The sequence below is a fragment of the Phalaenopsis equestris genome, unplaced genomic scaffold, assembly GCF_001263595.1.
Source record: "Phalaenopsis equestris unplaced genomic scaffold, ASM126359v1 Scaffold000867, whole genome shotgun sequence".
Taxonomy (NCBI): Eukaryota; Viridiplantae; Streptophyta; class Magnoliopsida; order Asparagales; family Orchidaceae; genus Phalaenopsis; species Phalaenopsis equestris.
The window spans coordinates 556,483-575,501 of NW_018165307.1; the positions used below are offsets into that span (position 1 = coordinate 556,483).

At 34.2% G+C, this 19,019-nt stretch overlaps 1 protein-coding gene across 1 annotated transcript; it reads left to right on the top strand.

Annotated features, from left to right (window-relative positions):
- The first annotated feature begins 1,419 nt into the window (after positions 1–1,419).
- Positions 1,420–19,019, top strand: LOC110031927 (acyl-CoA-binding domain-containing protein 3-like). Its single transcript, XM_020735377.1, has 5 exons — positions 1,420–2,365; positions 3,472–3,577; positions 3,726–3,838; positions 3,940–4,016; positions 18,773–19,019. Exons 1-5 carry the CDS (start codon positions 1,614–1,616, stop codon positions 18,841–18,843), a joined length of 1,119 nt encoding a protein of 372 aa, XP_020591036.1. The 5' UTR covers positions 1,420–1,613; the 3' UTR covers positions 18,844–19,019.

Here is a 19,019-nt window from a genome sequence, read left to right on the forward strand (position 1 = left end):
AATTTTTGTCTCAGTCCAATTTGTTAGCCTCACATGAAACATATTATTTTAGAATATTACTCTTTCTATGAATAGTTTCAAAGGAACACTTCATGAGTGTGTCGCGTACCCTGGCCCGCTGGTTGGCATCCACGATATAAGGTCGGGTGTTCTAATCCCCTCTGGCACAGTTGGCCTTAAGGAGGTGGTACTCGAATTGTTAGGCACATTGGTGGTGATTGGAAACTTGTATAATAGCCTCTAGCCATTTCATTAAAAAAAAGGAACACTTCATGTGTGACTCATATGCCTTCTAGTAATCAATTGGTTAATGTTCTCACTAAATTTTGTACACACGTTTTCTCAGACTTCGTTTGACATTACTTTTTTGTTTATAGAAGCCCATTTAAAAATAAATTTTTAAAAAGTTGTGATATAACTTTACAGTTTCTAACATTATTAATTTGTTTGAATTAAACTTCAACCTTAAAAACTACCGCTAGGTCACTTGCCTCACTCGCATCGGCTCCGAGCTTGCCCTGCACGTCCTCTCATTTTTTCCTCTAATCTCCTTGTCTCTCTCCCTCACTTTCTTTCTCTCTCTACACATTTTCTAACCCTTCCTTCTCTATTACGTCGACAGAGAGGAAAAGCAGAACTAAGAGACCGTCGTGGAGATGTGACAGAACTTCAGGTTGAGCTCCAATGGCCTCCCGATCAACTCAAAGGAAGATCGAGAGCCGACAAGATGGGTGCAGGTGAAAGATTCGTGCTGGTTCTCGCCGATGGTGATGTGGCCCAGGTGTTCGACGCTCCTTGCGCTCCTCAACAAGATCCGAACGCAATTTAGAAAACTGAAACAGAGAAAGATCTTCACGATATGAAAACAAAGAATATCAACATTTCGGTAGAAGCGCTTCTTTGGAAATTCATCGGCCAAACGAATGGCAGGAATTCTCGCAACCTTGTCAGTGATGGAAAGAAGGCAAGCTTTGATCCCAAATGAAGCCATCATATCAATGTAGGATTTATCTGGTGGAGGTTCATCTTGTTTGGGGAAAGATAAAAAAAAATACCTATAATTAAGAATGTAATTTATTTCCATCTTTATACATTTTTTTATAGGAAATTAATTATTTTTAGGAAAAGCAATCATTTTATCCTCTATATTTGTCAAATTATTTTCAGAGCTTATGAATACCCGATGCAGGCGTTAACTTGAAATAGTACATCAAAAAAATATTTATGAATACCATAAAATTTCCGGGCACGCTCTTCTGCGCACCCGCGAAGCACATTCCATGAGCAGTCTCGAGAAAAGAGCAAGGAATATGGAGATCAACTAACGAATCAAAACACGCCACGTATGCGGCACAGCAAATCGAAATGTCTAGTCTACCTACCAGAGCATTGCGCTTTTCAAAAGTATTCGAGAATTTCTTAAGACCTGACCGTTCACCCCGCGAATATGCCTCTGGGTGCTCTGTAATCTCTTCTTCCTTTTCCTAACACCATTAAAAGCCACCGACCCATCATTCCACTTTCTTTTTCCCTCTCCGACGAAATACATTTTTGGCATCTTGGAGTGGAAGCGAAGGCAGAGGCGAAGAGAAGGGATAAAGAAGAGGAGGAAAATGGAGTTGGAGTTCTACCAGGAGCTTCTCCTGACCGCTGCCTTCTCCGTCCTCTGCGCCTTACTCATCAGCAAGATCATCGGTGGTGATGAAGAACGCCTCGATGATGCCGTTGCATCGTCCGATATTCTTGATTCCGGGGAGAAGATGCCTAAACCAGCGGCGGAAGAACTTGATGAGATCGTTGATGGGTATAGAGCGGAAGAGGAACTTATCGGATCTGAGCGTCAAATCGCTTGCGTGAAGGGAGGTTCTTCAGAAAGATTGGACAAGGCGAGAAGTGGTGGCATGGAAATGACGTCCGATGCGGATGTTTTGGCGGATGAGGACGAGGAGGAGATTAATGCGAAGGAAATCGTTGCGGCGGTGGTTATTGACAGAGATGATGCTGACAAGGAAGAGGCAGAGAAAGGGGAGGGGATGCAGGTCGAGTTGTGTTCATCTGAAGTGAAAGTTGAGTGCGCGGATGGGACCGAGATTGGTAGTGGGAGGGGAGAGGATGTCAGCTTTGAGATCAAGAAGGGATCGCTGCTTCACGGGGAGGACGAGTGGGAGGGGATTGAGAAGAGTGAGCTGGAAAAGCTTTTTGGTGTGGCGGTGCAATTTTCTGTTAGCTCAACTGGTGCGGAGGCGCTGGCCCGGCTGAGTAGAGATGTTCAGATGGAGTTGTACGGATTTCACAAGGTTGCGATGGAGGGGCCCTGCAATAAGTCGCCGCCATTGCCATTGAAAGTGTTTGCTCGGGCGAGATGGTAATTAATCTACCTTTCTTTCTTGCTGGAAAATGCTCCTGAATGCTGATTATTTATTTATTTATTTTTAACATTGTTTAGCTGTGAAAGAGACTATTTGCTTGAAGACTTTAAAATTGATTTCTGGGTGGTTATTGATTGGAAATTTTTGGTTTGCTTTAACGTGTCGTAATTTTAATAAGAGCTTTTAGAAGATTGAGGGAAAACAAAGTCAGGTACTTCTTTAAACATCTGGAGCAAAATGAGCATTCGCGATTTGATATGCCAAATGAATTGACTTCCGAAGCTGGACCATTATGCGTTATTGCTTGGTTCATTTTATTGAAGCTTGGTTTCAGTAACGGAAACATGGGCAATTTTCAAGATGAAAGAGGTTACAACATAAATTACTAAAGCAATCTAAACTTATTATGTAAAAGCAGTCATCTGGGCAGAAGATTTGTATCAAGATATCTTGATTCAAATATATTTAGGGTGGATTTTATTGCAGTTGTATTTACTTTGAGATTTGTACAATACAAATTTTTATTAATTATCATTTACTAATTTCAATGAAAATCCAACGCTAATAAAATTCATCCTCAATAAATTCGGGTCAATCCAAATAAAATTTTCTTGTTTATCTGGAAGGAGAAATTGCAACTCATATTGGTATGAAAAGCTTCTAGGTTTGAATTTAAAGAAAATTTTAGTTTTCAATGCCTACATGATGGCATTTACATGTGCAAAAGTATTTACTGACGTTGCACACCTATATGAACTACTCTGGTCGGTAACTTTGTTCAGGCGATTCTTTGCTGCTTTGAACCCTCCTCCTTGGTCCTTCTGGAAATTCTAATGTATCAGAGGGCACTTAATAGATTTATTTATTTGTGCTAGATATCTCAACAACCTTAACTTATCATTCTATTGTCCAAATTGAAATGGAAGTGTTAGAACTGGAAATCAGTTTTTTAGCAGCAGCTTATTGTTTTCCGAGCTAAGGCAATACTAAAACCTTATTGAATTTATCTCTAGTAAGCTTATTTTACTGTTTGAAGGCTGCTGCATTAATTTTTTTGTTGTCTTCTGTGTTAGTAATAAGACTATTGATTAATTAATGCAAGGCATGCTTGGCAAAAACTAGGAAGCATGACACCTGAGGAAGCGATGGAGCAGTATATTAGTCTTCTTTCTAAAAGCATTCCTGGATGGATTGTTGAAAGTTTGGCAGTAAGTCAAGCTGTTGGATGGAGATTCTTTTTTATTGTGGCATATATATATATATATATATATATATATATATATATAATCTGTTTGTGTGTACAAGTTTGAATGATCATCTCTTATATTAATTTTGTGTTGAAAACTTAATTTCTAGGAGGATGCCATGCTCATTAAGGCTAATGATTCCCTAGGGAAGGAGATATTGAATACAGAGCATCATGATTTGGACTCATCCTCACAAAATCAACTCAGTCCTGGAATAGAAAGGTAGCTTTATAACCCTGATGAACGCTTAAGAAACATTTTAAAAGTGTTATCATTTATTTTATTCCAGTAATGACTGGACGGTTAATGCATTTCTTTTACAGGAAATTAGAAGGGCATCATGATTTGGCTTCTCTTGAAGTTGAGAGTGCCACTGGAGGTTTGAAATTCCTAGAGCAAGGTTTGTTGTTCACAGTACCTACTTTTTATTTCAAATGACCATTTAGCCTTCAATGTCGGTAGTTATTGATTTCAAAAATTTGTGCTAGTAGTTTCTATGAATTAGTTGCGGATTTAGAAGTTTACTTGACAACAATATTTTTGGGGTTTGAATCTGGAAGTTAGGATTTGTCCTTTAATAGTTGATGTTTGTTATATCTGTAAGTATTTTGCAGAAAGCTTCCTCTAAAAAATTCTACCAAGACATGAAAATATCTGACAAGATATTAAATTCTCACCTTAACTAACTTGATGTTTCCAACATAGACTAGGAACATCAAAGTCTTAATTATCAAACCGAAGCAAAAGCCCCAAGTTTTCATCCCTTGAACTAGCTACCAACTCCAAAAGCTAATCAATCATCTATGGTTCTATGGGATAATCCTTGAATGTGGTAAAACATATTTGATAAGAAGGAATTCATTATGTCACAGCCAAGGCTCATAAATAATGAAAGCATTGTCACAAAATATCCCACAATCATAAAAACTTGAGACCTTAGCATGCTTAACCAATCCTTCCACACACATACTCCCAAAGTCATGCATACCAATAAGCCATCAAAATTCAAAGCCAAGCACCCTCTTAAGTCATTAGTGCTTTCTCAATCAAAAGAGATAATTAACTATTATGGGCCATAAAAAATCCAAAAATGCAGATCAATATGTCATAAAATGCTAATTGATGTCTTTGCTCGTAGTACAATGCTTGCTTTCTACTTCCCTAATATGAATTGGATGTAACAAGAAGTCTTCTAGAAACTCCACTATACAAATACCAAATTAGTTTTGTGATAGGCTTACCTATTATGTATGATAGGTACTAGCTTCTAATATGTGATGTGATATGTTATATCAATTTAATAAGGAAATAAGGCTATAATTAAGTGTGATAGCTAGGGGCATAATTTAGAGGCAATATTAAATGTTCCCTACCTTACAAGTAATAATGTATTTTGAACATTAATAATTTGTTATCAGAACAAACAATAACTTTTTTTTATGATGAACGTTGATCTATTAAAATTAAAATTGGCATTTATTAGGTTATAATTAAGTGTTTCTGTTGTTGCTATTGTTTTTGTTGTTTATTAAGTCATAGTTCCATGCAATTATTTTATCATCTTAGGGGTATCTTTCCTTTATTATGTTTGTTATGATAACGAGGTGATGTAGGGCGTTTTAGAGCCTTGAATTTTCTGATGCAAATTTAGGAGGAGATACAAAAAATCATGCAGCATGGACACAAAACCTTACAAATTAAAAACTATGAATCTTAAAACTATTCATTATTTTCTTATGAAAGCCAAAAATATAGAAGTAAATTCACATGATAATTTAATGGCCTTATACTGTTAAGAACACGGAGATTCAAGAATATGATGCTACAAAAATCAAATTTGGGCAAAATTTGATTACACAAACAATCTACTGACAACCTTTTTGGCTGAAAATAAAAACTAGATAGAAAACATCACCAAAGCAAGAATCAAAGCTAAACTCTTGTATAATGAGATAACCTCTCCTGAAACTCATCAAGTTTCACTTGTTTAATGAGTTGATTCTTGAAATTCGTAATACTAAATCTAACTTAAAATTTATTCAGAACATTTTTTTTCTCTTTTTTATAGGTCTAATATTTATAATTAGTAAAGTCATTTGAAATTTCCTATATATTGATCATGACATTTTAAAAGAATTTCTTACTGTTGTTACTATAAACTTAGAAATTTCAATAATTGTTAGAGGCCACAGAAGACTAGTTGTAGACTGTGCAAAGTAATTGAGATAGGAAGAGATGATGTAGGTCTTTGACCTTTCAACCAGAGAAAGGCTGCAAGACTTTAAATTTGAACTCCAAATATCTATGAGGAATTGTAGGTTACAAATCTTAAGAATTGCATTGGGTGTTTCTGGAAGTAGTCACAGAACTTTATTGCCAGAAAAAAAAGATGCAGAGGAGGTTTGCATCAATATGCTTGGCTTAGAATAAGCTGGCTTTACTTTATTGCTTAATTAATAATAATCAAGCTAATTTGAACATAATTTTTTTACTTGTTGAAAAGTCCATAATGGCATTGAGATAAGATTATTATTGTTATTGTGACTTGTGTAAATAATGTATTTGATGCGAATCATGAAGAACTATAGATGGAAAATCTAAGGAATTGCTTTATAATTCGTAATGTAAAGTTAAATTAGATTAAGAATTGGACTAATATTACAAATTAATAGGATTTCTATCTTGTAAGCATTCAGCCCAGTTCATTATATGATTTTTATGGTCATTTCTTTCCAAAAAGTAATTTCTTAAGTGTTCTTAAATCATTTTGGGTATAGACTAAACATTATTCTAGCACTCAGTTTGAATTTCATGCATCTCTAATCCACAGATGTGCTAAACTTATAACTATAATAGTTTACAAATTATTTCTTGTGAATTCTTTCTACCAAATATTGCATATGACTAATAAAAAGTGCAATATGATATGATGTATGTAATATCAAATCTAAAACATTTATACACTTTCTAATAATTGCAGTGTAACTAATTGTAAGAGTAGAAGATGACGAAAAGGTTCATAAGGTTTTTAATGTAAATTTATTTTCAAAAATAAAACCGGCCCTACCCTATATATATATATATATATTAAAGGTGAAATCGATAATTGGTCTAGTGGGCACCAACTATTGATTTTCCTAATGGGTTGAAAACCCAGGTGTGCTTGTCGAAGAGCCCGCGCCACGGGATTCGAACCCCGACCCGAGGGACTTACGCCAGAAGCCGCACCAATGAGCCATTCTGCTAGGGTTCCGCCCCACAGTGAACCCTAGCTTCTCGCGTTGCTTCCTTTCTACTTCAGGATTCAGCATCGTCTCGCGTCGCCTGCTTTGTCTTGGTGGTCTACTTCCATTCCCGTCGTCTGCTTCGTTTCCTGTCTGAGCCTCGTCTCAGCCTCTGGTGTAAGCGGCTGCTACAGATCCTGCAGCTTTTCTTCCTGCTGCAGCTTGGCACTAGCTGCGGTAATGGTCTCAGGGCTTCCTTACGCCGCCGCCCTCACCGGTGATATCCCCGCCAAACCCTCCTATGCTATAGTGGTTCACAAACGCAGCTCCACTTTTCACCTCGCAGATAGTGCGGTATTCCCGCAGAGTTACCTTGATTCTGTTGCAGGAAATGACGATTGCAATCTCATAAAAAAAGTAGAGAGAAAGACGGGCAAACCAGCAATTTTCTTCTTTGACGCTGAAATTTTAACTCGTGTAGGAAAATACAAATTTATACTAGTTGGAAAGTTTCAATTAGGTTGCCTGAAGATGGAGATCATCAGGAAGGTTTTTTAAGATTTCAAACTGGTTGGGGATTGACAGGTGAGTCATTTCGATGGAAGACATGTTATGATACAGCTGAGCATAGAAGATGATTACACGAAGATTTTTTCAAAGAAATTCATCACAATTGAGGGAAAACATATGAAATTGCTCAAATGGACCCTCAATTGTGATCTCAGTCAAGAACCCCCAATGCACATATCTGGTTCTCATTACCTGAACTCAAGTTTCATTTCTTTGATTTACCCATCTTATATGCAATTGGGACTATTCTTGGAAAACCTTTGCATGTAGATTTACCTACAGTTCATTTCTCAAGACTCTTTATTGCAAGGATTTTGATTGAATGAGATATTACACTACCGGATGTAGTAAAAGAAGTTTGGTCTGGATCTGCTCACAATGGTTATTGGCAAAAAATCATTATGGAACCAAAATCATACTACTGCAAGCACTGCAAGATGTTTGGACACTCGCAGGAGAAATAGAAATGGAGAAATGTTTCAAATTGCACCCACAGTTGAGAACTAATAGTCAAAAGCAGGAACACATTGTTAGTGCACCCCATGTGCCTGAACACGCTCTCAGCAAACTTGATGACAGCCAACCTGAGGAGGGAAACACCACAAGACAGGAGCTGGTGTTTGCCCATGGGATCCCTTCTCCTGACCATACTACAATGTATAATGTTCGAACTGAAAATCAGGATAGTCCCGCAGCTCCTATTCAAGAAGCATTAGGTGCAGAGGTAACAATTCACACTTCACATACACTGGAACTTATCGCGGTGGCAACGACTATCCTTCCTCCTACTGCGTTCAAACATCAAATCAGATGGAGGATCATATGAGTCAATCTTCAGATAAAGAATGACATGTTTACACTTCTCGTCGGAAGAAGAAACTTGGGGACTCACTCAAACTTGGAAACTTAATTGATGATACTTTGGTGACTCCTGGCAATGACACGACTCTTCAAAGCTTGTTATCTGGTTCTGTTCCTAAAACTAGAGGAAGAGACAGGACTAAACTGGCTCGTCCCTAGCTACTGTTTTTTGCATATTTTAATTTTTTTTTAGTCTATTTGTACCTTTTGTTGGAGTTTTTATGTATTTGTATAGTATGGGTAGCGTGCTTCTTTGGACTCTTCTCATACAACTTTTATGTATCCTTTTCTATTTTAATAAAATCAGCCCTTGGCCTTGGCCTTTTCAATATATATATATATATATATATATATATATTTCAGGTTCTATAAAGTTTTATTTTAATGGCTAACAAATTATACTAACATATTTGGTTTAATTAAGATATGCTTATTAGGGATTAATAAATTTGTTGCTATTTGTGATTCAGGTGAAAATGACTATCAGAGAAATTGTGCTGAACAACTATTTATTTAAGATTTAAAGATGTTTATAACTTATAAGCTATTCTTACTTTTTTAGTTGCTGCATTTTATTATGTTTTACACTAAAGATTATCAAATTACTCACAAAATAGAAAAATAAGTAAAAAGTTATGCATTGGATTAGAAAACAATATGTTATTAACTAGTAGAGCAAATCTATTGCATGATTGATGTATGAAATTTATTAAGCATCACAGTACATTATGAAACCATTACTTGTAGATAAGCGATTGGATGTTCTACCCATCAAGGCTTTAGTCTTTCAATACTAAGATTCTCTCGTATAAATTACTATTATAGACTCAATTCTTTCAAGGCATCCACTTTGTTCCTTGAAAATAAATAAATTTAGAAACAAGTTATTATACCTTCATACCCCATGGTATAAAAGTAGCTCCTCACCTAGCCATGGGCTTTGTAGTGATGTCGATGAGGAGAGGTGTAACTTTAATTATGAGAAAGCACCTTTGTATTCCTCATTCCATACAAAAGGGACTTACACTTTTGAAAATTTTTGAGAAAGGCGAGTACTTCTCTCGCGACTTAAAGATGCAGCGATCTAACTTTGATTCACTCAATTAGTTATTGTAGCTTCTTAGTTATCCTTTGAACAGGGTATTTTTTTGAATTGCTCGTTTTATTGGGATTCAATTTAATTTTCTCATGGGCGAGTAATAAACACAAGATTTATTAAATTTAGCTTCAAATATTAATTTCAGATAATCAAGTTGCATGTTGATTTTCTTCTTCAAGGACGTTTCCCTCAAATACATAAAGTGTTGCTACAGGGTCTTGCTTTTTTTTTTCAGCAAATCATTTGGATAAACTGCATTGTTTTTTTTTTCCTTTCTACATCTTGAACACATTTTCTATCATTCTTTGATAAGTTACATACACATTTTTTAGGCTAAAAGGTAACACTCTGTGATTGTATAATCCATCCACAATGTTGAAGGCTATTTTCTTGCAATTGGCTGGGTGTATTTTGATCTGGTGACAGCCAAAGAAGACATGTCAAAAGCTCACAACTGAAAATCAAGTCGACTAGCATGTAAATGCTTGGAACGAGCTAGCCTTTTTTTGGACATGTTTTTATTTGAATTCTGATTCATTATAACATTCATGATCCAATCAACGTATTTTACTTATTTGATAAACCAAGTTTTAAATCTTTTTGGACCTTGTTTCTTATTGGCTCAACTAGCACAATAAATATTCTCCTAATCTTTATTTTCATAGACCTTGCATTTCTCTCAATGTTCAATCTATGGGATACGACTTTGATGTCTATTCTCGACATTTTAGCTCTTAATCATGCAAAGATTTTTACATTTTTCTGGAGAATTTTGACCAATCCTTTTTGTATTTTCTTCTAAAGATAGTGTTGATGTGAAGCGCGCAACCATGGTTTTTCTAAGTGTCTAGATTTCTACTGCTTTTGTAGTCTCCAACGCTGACCTCTTTTGATTTCCAATTGTGACTTTTTTTGTACATTTCCAATGACTTTCAAGTACCACGCTGTTGATTGCAACAAATTGCTTACTATAATTTGTCATCCAATAGCTTGAATTTTGACAATGACATTATACGTTGAGACCACCAGCTTAGAAGTGCTCAAGTGTATTGAAGATCGCATTGTTTGTCGTGCATGATCCACTTTGATGAAGTTAGCCATGGTTGTATATTGTCTTTCTTCTTTCCCCGGTGAAGGCATTGTGATCATATTTTCCAACTTTCTTAGTTCTTAAAGAATCTAAAGGGTGAGCCAACTTTAAAAATAATATTCATAGAAATTTCGATTTCAATCAAAATGCTCTCGATCGAGTAATTCATGTTACTATGATGACAGCAACATCATTATATGGATTTTCATTCCCCAACCTATTTGTCTAATTGGAGGAGACGTGTGACTTATGATTGAGGAGCTTTGGAGCTACTCATCAAATTCATATCTTGATATTATAGTCACTTGAGGCTTGTTAACCGAGAATCCAAGAATAGACATTACAGCTCCAACAATATGAATTGCTCGGCTAGGGACTTGTTGTTTTTGTGCTCCTACATTGGTGTTTTCTTTGGTCTTCTTTGTGGATTCATTAGAATGAATTCCTTCAACTTGCTAATCTTAATTACTTCTTCCACTAGAATTTAAAGGCACCAACAAGTTTCCCTTGTCATTCTTACATTTCATTTTGTAGGCGTAATACTTTGATGGATCTTTGGTGTGAGCCTCCACTCTCATAGGTACTAGTTGCTTAAAGAAATCCTTATTTTGGCGACCTTCACAAGCTATGTTATCAAAAGCCTTAGAGAGGTGATCGCTTTATTGGCTATTGTGGCACTTGTTTGTGATCTGGTTGGAGTTATGATCTTTCCAAGTTCAACATCCTTAGGTAGTATCAATCCTCTTTGGTAAGTGCCTAACATTTCCTGTAGCAAAATCCCTAAAGCAACTGCAGAATGAAGAGGTTGATATGCTATTATATGCTTTGACATTGATGTGGCTCTGAGCTCGAGTAACTTGACCAGTGTTCTCGATTGCTATAGACTAAGGGTGTATTTAAGAGTTCCCTCTCATAGAACTTGAGTGAGAGTTGCTTAAGTTACTGCCGACTCAAACTCCTTCACTTTTAACATCATTCTTTAAAATCTCAAATGAAGTTTCTCAATGACGCACTTGATTCTTGTCTCATTTTTAGTAGGGCTTGCCCGTTCTTTAATGATCTTTGGGCACCAAAAAATTATCTTATGAACAATTTCTTGAACTCAACAAAAGATGTTATAATGTTCAATGAAAGTCATGAAAAACTTTTGAGAGGGGATTCTTTAAAAATGTTGAAAAATATTTTCCACTTCAGGGCCTTGATTGTACTTAATCGGGAGGTGGCCAACTTAAAATTGGTTGCATGGTCAAAATGATTTTTTCTCCCTCGGTAGGATTCTAGATGGTGTATCTTAAATTTTGGCAGTCTTTTTCTCAATCTCTTTTGAGAATCTGTGTCATATGAGACTTACACCTGATTTTGTTGGGGTAGGAGTGTGGTTATTTAGCTATTGTCTAGATAATACATTTTTTTTATTTTTAGTGTTGAATTTAGTGCCCTCACACTCATGGGCGGAACCATCCTATTTTTTGATGGAGGTAAACTTATTATATAAAAATAAATTCTACCAACAAATAAAATAAATATCACAAAATTCAAAATAAAGTTTGTATTTCATCATCATTGATCAATTGAACAAACTTTTGAAGCTATTTTATTTCTTTTGATAGTTACATAACTTCATTTAGTACCCAAATTAAAAACTTTTTTTTCAATGTAAAGAGCAAGACAATCATTAAGCTAGTCATAACACATTTGACCGCGCAATCAAATTTTGACAAACTTCATTGCTAATTTTTTTTTTTTCATTTGTAGTAGTAGCAACTAGTAATGTTATTGTTAAGATAATAAATTTGTAAACTAAAATATATACACTTAGAGATGAGAAATCAATATTATTGTGCATATCAATAATATAAATGAACAGTTAATGCTTAAGTGTTAAACATTTAACAATAAAAAAATCACAATGATATAATTCTGCAAGTGATTCAATTTTCTCTTATCAAAAGTAGAGAATGAATAACTGGGATTTAAGAACGTTGTACAAAGGAGTAGCTTAGTATTTGCTTTAGAGAAATGATTGTTCAAATTTTGAAGTTGTATCAATCACGGTGTAAAATATCTCAACATGATAATAATATAAAATTGTTATTTTTGTCACCTCAACGTGTTGACTGATGCTGAGCCTTGAAGATGCAGTTCATATCTGAATAGAATTTCAAAAATATTGCAAAAAATGATATTTCATCTAATAATGAATCTCTTCCATTCTCCCTCATTACCTAAAATTGTTACTTGGATAATTGGACTAATTTCATTGTATTCTCAATATCTCGATTTTTTTTGTGTAAGATTGTGATAATTCATTGAAATATCTAAAAAATCAATTATTAAATATACTGCAAAGATAAAGTCAAAAGATTTCATTGCACATATTAAAATACCAGCTTCAACTGACTGTCGATCATGTATCCCATCTTTTTTTGCTATCTCAAAAACTTCAAATACTTCAAATTCAAATGCATAGGTTTTTGTGAGACTAATTAAAGTATAAAAATGTGAGTCTTAATGAGTTACATCTGCTCATTGCAAAGTATTTTTTTTATTTAAAGCAAAACAATTTATTAAATTTTCAATTTTAGGATGCAAAAGAATTTTTTCATGTTGAATGATTTTAAGAGCATCATTTTTCTTACAGGAAATTCCTACTATATTCAAATGTTCTTAAAGTGAACTCAAAAGGGTGTTTTATTTACGAATAATTTTTTGCTACAGCTACTAAATATAATTGAAGTTGATGAGCAAAATAATAAATATAATATGTTTAATGTCTATCATTATGAATAAATGTTTTTAAACCATTAAACTCGCCTTACATATTTTATGCACTATCATAGCCATAGCCACATATTCTACGTAAATTTATGAATATTTTGCTAGTATAGATTCAAGAGCTGTGTTGAGTGTAACTACACTTCTTTAGAAAACATATTTAATATCAATAAATCATTCAATAACTAGTTTTTTTATCAATATATCTCACTGCAACAACTAATTATTTTTTCATTGATACATCATGTCTGATTATATAAAATTATAAATCACCTATATCTTTCACGATAAGAATAAAAATCTCAGCTACTGCTATTTGATGAAATTTTTTCTAAATATTTGGTGAAGTCAAATTCAATTTTGTACCAACATTTTTAAATTTAATTTGTTTTCACTCATATATTATGATTTGTAAGAAAATGAAATAGTTTCAAATATTTTCATTCATTAATTGATTCAGATGAGTCATTATGATCATGAAATGACAATTATTGTCGTTAAGATATAGAAAACAATACAGTTGAAATCAACATAATTCAATATTTTTTTTTGTCTAGTCTTTACTCATTCATATGGCTAGAACATAATGTATTTGAGATTTCATTAGATCTTTACATTTTTGTCTTTTTTTTATTGTAAACACTATTATGTTCACCAATATGAGCTAATTGTCTTTTTTTTTTCAATTTTTAAATCCTTCACCAAAAAATGAATTTGCGCTGTATTAACTTGTAGCAACTTATATTTAAGGCTTAAATAGATAACAATAGAGACAATATGCTACATTTTCTGCACTCTATACTCTAGCCAAGTGGTATTTTCCTCAAATCATTTTGAACAAAATCTCCGTACAATGTTACCCATCATCATGTGAAAAAAAAATGTTTTTTGTGGTCCTTCAACAAATATGCTTTTCATATTATATCCCTATCATCATAATTAAAACTCAAAATCGAAGGACAAATATCAAAATTAGCTAGAAGATTGTCAATATCAATTTCCATTCATTTTTTCTCTTTAAATGACTATCTATTTATTAAAGCTTAACAAAAAAAATCCTAATATTAATATAAATATTTAAAAATTACTAATCAAATATTCATAACATAAAATATATGTTGCAGAAATAAATTTTTGGCTATTTTTAAGAATCAATGGACAATATCGGCTTTTCTTAAAAATAAAGACACACCAATGATTATTTTTTTAAATAAGGAAAATTATCAGTCTTTTTTAAGGACAGACACAATTTCAACCAATTTTAAAAATAAATGTACGCTATTGACCATTTTTAAAATAGAAGAGAATACAAAAGTGTATGCATGCTTATATGTGGCTGAAAAAATAGAGAATTATAGCAGAGAACCAATAGTGATGGCCACAAAATACTAAAAATGCTATTGAAACAAAAAAATAATGTTGAATAGAACTAAGATTTCTATTTGTTATCCCAAATTAAGATAAATTAAAATAATTATATAATGATCATTATCTTACCTTAGATGATTTGTAACAAAATTATTGTCAATCGCCAAATTATGAAAGAGCTAGCTGAATAAGAGTATATCTACAAAAAATAAAAAATATGCACATTAAAACAAATTACTTTTAGAGAAAAATAACAAATCACTGTCAAATTAAAGGCGGCCAAAATGGTTGTTTTATTGTGTCAATCAAGCTTGACGATGAGTTTGCTGGGAGTTACAAAGAAGCATTGTCCCCTTACAACAACAATAACAAATCTTTACCCCGCTTAAGTGGGGTTGGCTACATGAATGTTTTTTCTCCATTACGTCCTATTTAGTGTCATATTTTCATTTAATTCTAATAAATTAAGATAAATTTTTATACATTATGCCCAAGGTTTTCTAGGTCTACCTTTGTCTTTCTTAACATAAGTCAAATCTAAAACATCTACTCTCCAAACCTGATCTTCGGATGATCGACCTTTAATGTGACCAAAACATCTAAGATAACTCTCTTTAATTTTGTCTGCCACTGGAGCTACACCAACCCTATCACGGTTGTATTCATTTCACATTTTATCTCTAAGCGCAAAGCCCCTCACCATCTAAGCATTCTCATCTCGGCAACACTTTACTTAGTTTTATGCTTCTCTTTTAAAGACCAACATTTTGTGCCATAGAGCATTGCAGGTCGCACCAAAACAATAACAATAACAAGTCTTTATCCCACTAAGTGGGGTCAGCTACATGAATCCTTTTTCGCCATTGCATCATATTGAGTGTCATATTTCATTTAATTCTAATCCTTTTAAACGTCGATTATTTGATGATCCAATTAGGAGAGTAGATGTATAGATTCGACTAATGTTAATAAAGTTAGAGGTGGACCAAGAAAGACTTGGGAAGGTCTCTCCACCATCTTATAATTTTTTTTTCAGTCTAAGCAGTACTTTTCTATCACAAAATAGGCTATAAGCATTCTTCCACTTCAACCAACCAACTTGAATTCTACTAATAACTTCCCTATCTATATCACTATCACTCTGAACAATAGACCAGAGATATCTAAAGCATTCACACATTTTAATGATTTGATAGTTACAACTCTGTTACTAGAGCTACTATTACTAAAATTACATTCCATGTATTCAGTTTTAGTGCTACTCAAACGAAGGTCTTTGGACTCTAATGTAGACTTTCATAATTCAATTTTTTCCCGAGCTCTTTCTATAATCTTGTCCACAAGAAGGATATCATCAGCGAAAAGTATACACTAAGATTCATCCTCCTGTAAATATCAAATAAGAGCATCCATAACTAAAGCAAATAAATATGGGCTTAAAGTTGATCCCTGATGTAATCCAACTGAAATGGGAAAAATATATGGTCACTCCTATTCGAACACAAATAGCAGCTATAGTATACAAATCTTTAATGACTGAATGTAAGTTATATCAACACCTTTCTTCTCTAAAACTCTCCAAAGGATATATCATGGAACCTTATCATAAGCATTTTCTAAATAAGTAAAAATCATATGTAGGTCCTCCTTATTCTTTCTGGACTTGTCCATCAAACCTCTCAATAAATGTATAGCTTCCATAGTAGACCTGCCCGACATAAATCCAATCTGCTAAATCCAAATTGATTATGAGAAATATTTGTAATACATCTTAACCTATGTTCAATTACCCTCTCCTGACACGTCAACTTAATTCCTCTATAATTTGCACCCTTATGTGCATTCCCTTTTTTCTTAAAAAATGGGGACCAAAATACTCTTGTGCCCCCCTGTTTTGTATTTTAGTTTTGTACATAGTGCTTTGGCATTGTAACCGCAGCGCTTCTAAACAGAAATCCATTTTATGCAATTTTTTCTGTGACAAGATAAATTTTTGTAGTAGGTTTCCTTCTCTCAAAATTAATTGATCTGAAAGCTCATCAGTGAATATGCTTCTTAACTGTTTCTCACATATAGACTTTAGCAACAGTCCTATTTGCTAACAAAGTGCAGTTGCCAAAATAACGTTATTGTAAGTGTGAAGGATAAAAAAAAGGATCCCATTTGAATGGCTGACAGAGTTCTTAATTAGCTTGTCAACCTTGTATTATAGTAATAGAAGAGAACTAAATAAGGCGAGGTTCACTTAATGAGAAAAAACAAGCAGAATCTGAAGATGGATATGGGTTAACACTAAACCGTAATCATGATGTAAGCATTGCAATTGGAATAACTGGCGCCACAATGTGGGCCTGAATTAAAAGAGATAAACAGCTAGAAAATATCCATACCCAGTTCTTCTTTCTACTTATTCACCCATGACCATGTTTATTCCCACCATAACCTTGTACTCCTTTTTAATAGAAACCAAGATTGCCACTTTTTGAAACGTAACTGGCCAAAAAATTGACATTACAGATTCCTCTCTTGCATATCTCCTCTCTCTTAGAGAAAACAAAATAGATTAGGGCAATGATATGAAAACAAATAAAAAATAAATAAGAAGGAAAATCATCGAACTTCCTTACAACTGGACATGGCATGAAAAAAAAAATGAAGTTATTGTGAGGGAGAAAATGGTGCAGTATGAGGGCGAAAGGAGGGCTTCGCCAAGGAGGGCGAGACCACGTGAGCTTTTGTGAGGGAGTATGTAGCGAGGGTTTTCGTGAGAGAGGGTGAGATCTCGAGACCTTTTGCAGGGTGGGCGAGACCGTGGGTTTCCTAGAGCTTTCACGAGGCTGAGGGGGGAGGGTGGTGAGAGGTGAGGGCTTTTGGAGAAGGAGTTTTTTCAAAATGCAAGTGACTGGTGCCGTGGTGACAATTTTTTATTTCCATTGAGGCCAATTGTTCACCCATGCTAGTAGTTGGTGAGGTTTTTCAAATGATTGAATCGAATGATAGAATCAAATGATCGCTAGGGCATCTCCACTCTTGGAGTGACTTTGGAAATGCATTCAAAGGCATCCTAGATCATCCTTTTAAGTTTTTTCCTCCATCTCTATGAATTGTTTGTTTGTAAAAAAATCTTGATTTACGTGATTCATTCTTTTCTATTCGATTGTACTGTCCTTAGAAGTGCTCTTGGTATTAGTTCATGCTCAATACACTTTTAGAGGATGTTGGATTCAGATTTATTTGTGTGCAATGCTAGAACCTTACTAGGATTGTTTTAAAACTTTCTTTGATTCCTTTTTTATAGTTTTAGGCTTGGTTTTGAGTGCTATAGGAAAAAACTATTTCTAGGCTATCAAAAAATATACAAAAAAACTAAAATATAAGAGGCATATAGTCTAAATTACACATGAAAACGCATGAATAATTGTTTGGGTTTAATTGAAAGATGAAGTTGCCGCAAAGATAGTTAACATTGCCGACTGGACAGAAGAAGTGAGAAGTTTTATCTGAAAGCAGATGGATGAATAAATTCTGAGATTAGGCTGTAGGTCCAGTTAAGCTTTAGTGAGTTTTCCATACCCTAGATGTGTGAGTTCACAATGATCATGTCAACTTCATTATGAGGTTTGGCGAGTTTCTTATGTTTGTTCTACTTGCTCAATCAAGTTGCCTTGGGCTGGGTTTACTTTTTTGGAACCTCATCCTAGAGATATTTGGATGTAAACTGTTACATGCACAAGGCATGCATCAAGAAAGTCTCTATGCCCAATTCACTGCTCTTTATTTAACCACGGTCAGCAGATGCATTCTTCTTTGCGATGCCCAATCTCTTTTATATTTATAGAATTTTCTTAAATAGGTGATTTGAACTTCACTCTAAATAACAATTTATACTAATCAAATTTCATATCCATTTTTAACCTTAAAATTAAACAATTTATTTTGATCCCAATATTCCGTGATGGGATATTATCTACCTAACATTTCTGTTTCTTTTTCCCCTTCAGAGTTTGACGGTATCATTTTATCCTCACCAGACCTCATTGTCTTGTGTTCTTTAGTATGAGGAACTTGTTTTATACTCCTAATTACATTTCGTGATTCGGCTACTGTTAAAACTCTAAACTTTGTTTCTTGCTTTTATCATCCTTTTAAATACGTCCATCCTATGACAGGTTTGACAGGCACATTCCTTCTCAACTTGCTGTTTCCAACCGGAGGTGCGCTCTTGAGTTTGTACAGGTAACCAGGCTCTCTCTGGTGTCATATTTCCCATTATAAGATTGTGATCATTATATGGTAACGCCATGTAAATATTGATTACTGTTCATTATAAATAAGGCTGTACAGTTATGGATGCTTGCATCCCCTGTGATTGTTGGTACTTTAAAATCCTATTTCAAGAATTGCTCCTTCCCAGCA

Excerpts from the sequence above, each read along its gene's own strand:
- LOC110031927 (XM_020735377.1), top strand. The coding sequence starts at position 1,614 with ATGGAGTTGGAGTTCTACCAGGAGCTTCTCCTGACCGCTGCCTTCTCC. Across the intron at positions 3,578-3,725 it reads GGATTGTTGAAAGTTTGGCA|GAGGATGCCATGCTCATTAA; the intron begins GTAAGTCAAGCT and ends CTTAATTTCTAG. Across the intron at positions 3,839-3,939 it reads CTCAGTCCTGGAATAGAAAG|GAAATTAGAAGGGCATCATG; the intron begins GTAGCTTTATAA and ends TTTCTTTTACAG.